Source organism: Apis dorsata, unplaced genomic scaffold, assembly GCF_000469605.1.
Source record: "Apis dorsata unplaced genomic scaffold, Apis dorsata 1.3 scaffold_265, whole genome shotgun sequence".
NCBI lineage: Eukaryota > Metazoa > Arthropoda > Insecta > Hymenoptera > Apidae > Apis > Apis dorsata.
In genome coordinates this window covers 95,696-102,554 of record NW_006263543.1, presented here as the reverse complement: position 1 = coordinate 102,554, position 6,859 = coordinate 95,696, and the positions used below count along the sequence as shown (strand labels likewise).

At 19.6% G+C, this 6,859-nt stretch overlaps 3 protein-coding genes across 4 annotated transcripts in view; 2 read left to right on the top strand and 1 right to left on the bottom strand.

The window, feature by feature from the left end:
• The first annotated feature begins 6 nt into the window (after nt 1-6).
• LOC102681157 lies at nt 7-1,279 on the top strand. Of its 2 annotated transcripts, none has more exons than XM_006616459.2 (4): nt 7-101; nt 635-640; nt 722-840; nt 1,015-1,279. In XM_006616459.2, the coding sequence occupies exons 2-4, from the start codon at nt 637-639 to the stop codon at nt 1,234-1,236; spliced, it is 345 nt and encodes a 114-aa protein (XP_006616522.1). In that variant the 5' UTR covers nt 7-101; nt 635-636; the 3' UTR covers nt 1,237-1,279. The 2 variants fall into 2 exon arrangements, with proteins under 2 accessions (XP_006616522.1, XP_006616521.1); XM_006616458.2 differs by lacking the exon at nt 7-101 and adding an exon at nt 282-349.
• LOC102680944 (myb-like protein D) lies at nt 1,253-5,063 on the bottom strand. The gene is made up of 6 exons (XM_006616456.2): nt 4,737-5,063; nt 4,545-4,675; nt 4,193-4,442; nt 3,961-4,076; nt 3,408-3,835; nt 1,253-3,331 (listed from the first exon to the last, which is right to left on the bottom strand). The coding sequence occupies exons 3-6, from the start codon at nt 4,336-4,338 to the stop codon at nt 1,442-1,444; spliced, it is 2,580 nt and encodes an 859-aa protein (XP_006616519.1). The 5' UTR covers nt 4,339-4,442; nt 4,545-4,675; nt 4,737-5,063; the 3' UTR covers nt 1,253-1,441.
• A 901-nt stretch (nt 5,064-5,964) lies between these two features.
• The window catches only part of LOC102680802 (ras-related protein Rab-1A), a 2,719-nt gene continuing 1,824 nt past the window's right edge, over nt 5,965-6,859 (top strand). The window contains exon 1 of the mRNA XM_006616455.2: nt 5,965-6,419. Coding sequence (XP_006616518.1) covers nt 6,397-6,419 — 23 coding nt within the window. The 5' untranslated portion in view covers nt 5,965-6,396. The remainder of the gene's footprint in view (nt 6,420-6,859) is intronic.

Below are 6,859 nucleotides of genomic sequence, written 5' to 3'. Positions count from 1 at the left end.
CTCTCTCTCACAAGGAATGCTAAATATTTTGTTAAAAATTAAAATCATAATAAATTTTGATTTCTAGAATTTTCCAATCTTAAATTCATGATCAGTCAATAGTAAGTCATCTTTTGTTTGTAAAAAAGAAAATTTATATAAATTATTATAATGAATTAATAAAATCATATTAATTAAAATTAGTTAAAAGTTTAAATATAAAATCAATTAAATTATTATTAAATAAATAAAAATAAATTTTGTATTGTATTGTAAGAATATTTTCATAATTTTATTTAAATTATTTATTACTTTCCATAAAAATAGACAATAAAAAATTTTGAGATTCGAGAACTCGAAATCTTTTAAGGTATCCTTTCGAGATTTTAATCACATTTCTAGTAAATATATTGAAAACAATATTTGTACTTAGCCTCTTTCTATTTCTATTTAAATTTTTAATAACATTAAATTTTAATTATTTTTTCTTTGTTATATACTTTATTATTATTTTTTATTATTTTTTTTATAGTACAAATATTATATGAACATATTTGTTAATGTTCATTTAAATGAAATATGTGTATTTTTATTTTGAAATTAATTAAAAATAGTATTGTTTTAAATTGAAATATAATAACTTAAATATTATTAGCAATGGGTAAGTATAAAAATTTTAAAACAAAATGAAAGATAAAGGTTAAAATAAAAGAATTATATATATATTTTTTTAATTTTTTAGACGATATTGAACAACAATGTGAAGATGCAGTTTTTGAAGTCTGTGATGCTCGAGAACGATATCCATCACGATGTGCAGATGAACTTCAGAAATCTATTAAACTAAAAAGTGATATGAACGTAATAAATGATTATAATAAATTCTATAGTATTTTTATATGTAATAAATTTATTATTACATTATTATAATTTATTATTCATTATATTTATTTATTTTTTTAGTTTTTTAAATTTTGTCTCATTTATTAAAACATTATTATAATTATCAAACATATATATAAATATATTTTGCAGATGCTGAAGAAATTTCAAAAATCAATTATAAATGATCTACCTGTTTTACAGCAAGACAAATATATGAGAGAAAATCTTAATTTTAATAAAAATAAAATATGTTTTGATTATTTAGATTCTAAATTGCAAAATACTATAAATAAATTGAATAATTTAAAAGCTATTATGGATCAAATTGAACGAGAAAAGACATGTTGTATTAACAAGTTATTAGAACATTAAATTGATATACAACAAATTATTTTAAATAATATACATTTATTTATTATTTATATTTATTAAATGAAATACATGTACAAAAAATTCTAAATATACTGTAAAATTTTAAAATTATAAATTAAAATATTTTAAAGTTTTTTATATTTCTATTTTTAAAAATTATTTTACTAACATTATATTAATATTTTACTAACATTTTATATTTAAACTATGAATATTTATTTATATTTATGCGCCTTATAACAACCTTGGCACCTCTTGTAATATCTTGAAAAAATTTAACCATTTGTATATGCATTTCATCATTATGAGCATCATTTAATATTAATGATTTCCTTCTTGATCTGAGATACTTTTGATTTGTTAAATTTTTCTTTTTTTGCAAATATGAAAGATCTTTATAAAATTCTTGTGTTATATCCTTTATTTTGACTAATGGCAATTTTGTTTTATCAATGCAATTTTTTTGTTCTTTTAATTCTTTTTTTACATTATTTTTTACAATATCAGAATATTTTATTTCTTTCATTTCCTTTTTTAATATTGGAGATAAAGTATTTTTATCATATACTTCTTTATTATCTTTTTTTATAGATTTTTGATGTTTCGGTAATGTTAATATATTACTATTTGCACTTCGATTTTCTTCTTCTATATTAGAAATATTATTTTTTACTTGACATAATTGTATATTGCAACTCTCAATATTGTCTTCATTTATTTTATTTTCATTATTTAAGCAATTTTGTTTCATTGGTAATCTATTTTTTAATATTTTCTGTAAAGGTAAAGGTATTTGGTCCAGAGTAATAATTTGATTTGAAATAATTACTGGAACACTTAATTTGCGTGTATCTTTATATGTAGATTCATAGATTGTATTATTACATAATTTTTGTGTTTCACTTAGAATAGAGTTTACAGAAGAACTGTAATCTGAATAATCATTCTTTAAATATATTTTAGAATGTGAACTTTTATTAAAATGAGAATTTTTATTAAATTCATTCTTGCCTATTTCAGATTTCAATTCTTCATTGTCAATATCATCCATTAATAAATCCTTATTTGACATTAATTGTAATTTATCTTCACATTTATTTAATTTAAGAGATAAATCAGAAGGTTGAAAAATTGCATCTTGTAATGCTTCAGGTATTATGTCTTCTTCTTCTTCCTCTTTTTCTTCTTTATATTTTAAATTCTTATTTACAATAAAATTTATATCTTCTTTGCATTTATAATCATCATATGTTTTAGTATAGCAATATTTATTTGTAATACCTAAACTATTATCATTGTATGAAAAACTAGTACTAGCTAAAATAGAATTATTACAAGTATTCCATTTTGTATGTTCTACTTCAGATGCAATATTTTGTTTATTAATTTTATTATTTATTAAGGGATATTTTGTATTATTAAATATGTGTTTATTTATAGATTTATTTCTTAAAGTATATTCTTGATTAATTACGTTTTGATATTTATTTTCGGATTCATTTTTTTTTGGTAATTCGATCATCGTTATTAAATTTTCTAAACCAAGCAAACTAGAATTTCGTAAACATTTTTCACCTTTTTTTGTTTCAATTTTTTCAGAATTTTCTAATACCTCATCTACCTCTAATTTAGTTTTTTGTTCTATAACTGCTACAGCATCTTTCCCTTGACGAATTGTAAACATTAATCCTTCCATTACTAAATCTGTAATATCAGAAGATCGTGATTCATTATTTAATGCATATTTTCTTCTTTTAGGACGAGATGACTCTTGCATTTTGATAATATTTGTAGGTACTTGTATGTAATTTGTGGTATTTTTTTCATTTACTTCTTCTAATCCATATTTTTTAATATTTCGTTTTGCATTTTCTATTTCTTTTTCTATTAAATATTGATATGGTAAATTTGCAGAATCTGCATTAATGTCATCAAGAGTGCTATTATTATTTAAAACTTTAGTATTATTTATAAAATCATCTTTATATTCAATAAAATTTTTTTGAATATTATCTTCATTTATTTTATCATCTGATAATTCATTGTTTTTTCTATCAATTTTTTCTAATGATAATTGATGTATAATATTATTATCCTGTAAGTTAATATTATATATTAATATTTTTTTTTTATTCTAACATTCAATATTATTACTTTCATGATAGACATACCTTAAATGATATATTTTGATTTTTATAAAATTGATTTGTATCTTTGCGGTTCATTATTTGTTCTTTCGATTCTTCATTCACTGATAATTTTTTAAAATTATCATTTACCATATTATTATTTAATTGAAAAATATTTTCATACTGATTATTTTTTTCTGAATAATCATTTTCAGAGGAATGTATTGAATATTTTTTATCTTTTTTCTCATTTTTATTTTTATATGTATGTGTATTATTTGAATTTTCGTTTTGATATATTAAAGTATCATCTGAAGGAGAAGATGTTATTTTACATAAATTCTGTTCCATTTCTACAGAATGAAACAGTTTTATAGTTAATATAAATGCATGAGAAAATGCTACAAGAGATCGTTTTTTCAATTTCATCATTGCAAATATTTTATCTTGTCTAGTCCATGATGTACGATCTATTTATTATGAAATTTAATTAAGAAAATTTTAATAACGAATACAAAATATTTAAAATTACAAGTTAAAAATTAAATTAATTTTGGAAGTATTTTTTATTTTATTATTAAAAAAAAAAGGATACTGAAAGTAACTAATAGATTTCTTGTACAAAATTGTTGTTTTCGAGGAGGTTGATTTTTTATAATTCTTCTAATAATTTTCATTAATTCTTTTTCAAAATTAAATTGCTTTTCATTTCTACAAATATATACATTAAGAATATATTTAATTAATGATTACTATATAATACATTCAATTAAAATTCTAATACTAAATCAATAATATTCAATATATTTAATATTAATAATATTTACCTAGTCGTACGGTGATACTTAAAAACAAATTTATATATATTGTTCTTATGACACAACCAATATGAACCAGGTACTGTTAAAGTTAAACTTTCTTTTTTTTGGGTCCAATCAATCCAGCTAGTTTTTCGTACATATATTCCAGGCATTTTCTTTCAGGTATTAAGTTTTGAAATAAAGGAACTAATTTTATTGAATCTTTTTCATTAAATGTATCTCTTATTATAATGGTAAGATAATATAATACCTTTTGCTAAATATATAAGTATAATATGTCAATATATTTCAAATATATCTATATATCAAATAGTAAATATTTAAAAAATTATCTCTATCATAAATTTTTAATATTTACCCCTATTATAACTTCATTAATAAATATATCCACAACTGTATCCCAAGGAATAAATTCACAAGAATTGAGACCATAAAATGTTCTTTTTCCTTCAATATATATTCCAACAGATTCTACCACTATTAATGTATCTATAAATAATATACAAAAATTAACACAAATCTAAAAGTTCATGATAATTAATTAACAAACCTTTGTTTACAGAAGTAATAAAAGAAATAAATTGTAATATTAATATTAGTACACATCCAATAAATGGTATGAAAATATTAAATGTCTTCCATAAAACTATTGTTCCAAGTAATACAAGAAGAGTTATATTCACATTCAAATGTATATTTTTATATAAAACAAATTTCATAACATTTTTAGTTTTGACACTTTTATCAATAAGCTTCAATTTATTTCCATTTACAGTTCGAAAAAATAATTCAGTTGAAGATACATTTTTAGAAAATATAGGCGACATTAATGGTAATTTTCCACTTTTTATATTAACACAGAAATTTTATTGATGATTTTCTCTAAAGAAAAAAAAAGATATTTTTAAATTATATTTTATTAAAATAATCATTTTTAAAATTTCAAATAATGCACAATTTATTATAAATTTAATATATTATAAAAGTAATGAAAAAGTTTTTAAAAATATTAAAATATAAATGCATATATAATTATGACATATATATGTATAAAATCTCACCTTATATTTATGAATAAAAATCATACATAAATTTATACTAATTTATATAAATATTTATCTATAAATAAATATAATTTAACATTAAAAATATAGTTTAACATTTAATTCGCATTAAAAAAAATTAAATCTATTTTAATAAAGAAAAAGCTGTTTAAATAATTTTAAACTTGAAAAAATTGATAATTAAAAACAGATAATTGAAAATGCAATATAATGTATAATATAGATTTTTTTTTTACAACATATTTATATATATTTAAAAAAATAATAATAACAATAAAAACATTATTAACTCTGATTGGCTAAAATAATAATTCTCATTAAATATTTAAATATAATCAATTTTATATATATATATATATATAATTTAAAAAAATTTATTTTTATTAATTTAAAAATATATATATCTATATATGTTAGAAATTATTAACTTACATTGTTACATCAGATTAATATTTTGTAAAAGAAATATTTATTTTTATCTGAAAATAGATAATTTATTACAAATAATATAGACGAAAATTTTTTGGTATTTAAATAACGAACAGTTTTCTCTATATGTGTATAAATATATACACATAGATAACTTGTACATAACCTACTCACTTATTATATTGATTATACTTAGAAACAATCTGGAAAGTATATTCTAAAGTCGTGACTTCAGATACATGTACAATGATATATATTTCTAAAATATTCAATATAATTTTTAATTTTTAGAAACAATTAATATATTTATTCATTTGTAGAGAATTTTTAGTACTATATTTATTTGTAATATAAAAAATTGTAAAATGTATTGAAAAGAAGAATAAAAATTTAAAAAATTATAAAAAAATAAAAAGAAAGAAAATGATCTTTAAAGATAAATGCGCAGACGTGGTTTTGCACTGAATCGCTCGTGTCCCGTCAAATAGAGGGAGTGAAACAGCACCTGCTGCCATTCTGGCATTACGTCAATGGTAGACATTTCATTTGCTGGTTGGGGAGGAGTTACCGTGACCGCCATTGTTACAGATTTTTCATATTAAAGAACGTGATCTGTGAATTTATATTGTCATATTATTAATTTCATCGAATTGTGTTTATTTTTTAGATTTCCGCAACAACAGTACATATATTAGTAAGAGTGTTCTTAAGCATAGCATGTCCACTATGAATCCCGAGTAGTGAGTAAACTTTTTTTTGCGCAGACATAAGTGTATCTAAGAATGTTCATTTCGTGAAAATATCACATAATCAATTATTTATAATTCTAACAATTGAACTGAATCAAAGAGATCGACTTAATATTATTTATACATTATATAGCTGAATTAATGTGATAAAGTTTTGTTTAACGTTTACTATCTGACAGATTCACCTTTTCCCCCTCCCTTGCTTCATATTCGTAAGCCATATTTTAGAAATTCATTTTCTATTGTACTTATTTTTAATTTTTTCAGTTTGTTCTGTATATTTTCTTTTTATTAATTCATTGATTGCTTATTTAAAACTTAAAAATTTTAAATTAAGAAATTATACTAATATAATTTAAGATTCATCTTAGTAAATGTTATAAAAAAATATAAGACAAAATTTGTTTTATTAAACATTTTTATTTGTCAAA

Coding starts and splice junctions, on each gene's coding strand:
- LOC102680944 (XM_006616456.2), bottom strand. CDS start 4,338: ATGCCTGGAATATATGTACGAAAAACTAGCTGGATTGATTGGACCCAA. Junction 4,077..4,192: donor AAGTATCACCGTACGACTAG/GTAAATATTATT, acceptor ATATATTTGTAG/AAATGAAAAGCAATTTAATT. Junction 3,332..3,407: donor ATCAAAATATATCATTTAAG/GTATGTCTATCA, acceptor ATTAACTTACAG/GATAATAATATTATACATCA.
- LOC102681157 (XM_006616459.2), top strand. Junction 841..1,014: donor AACTAAAAAGTGATATGAAC/GTAATAAATGAT, acceptor TATATTTTGCAG/ATGCTGAAGAAATTTCAAAA.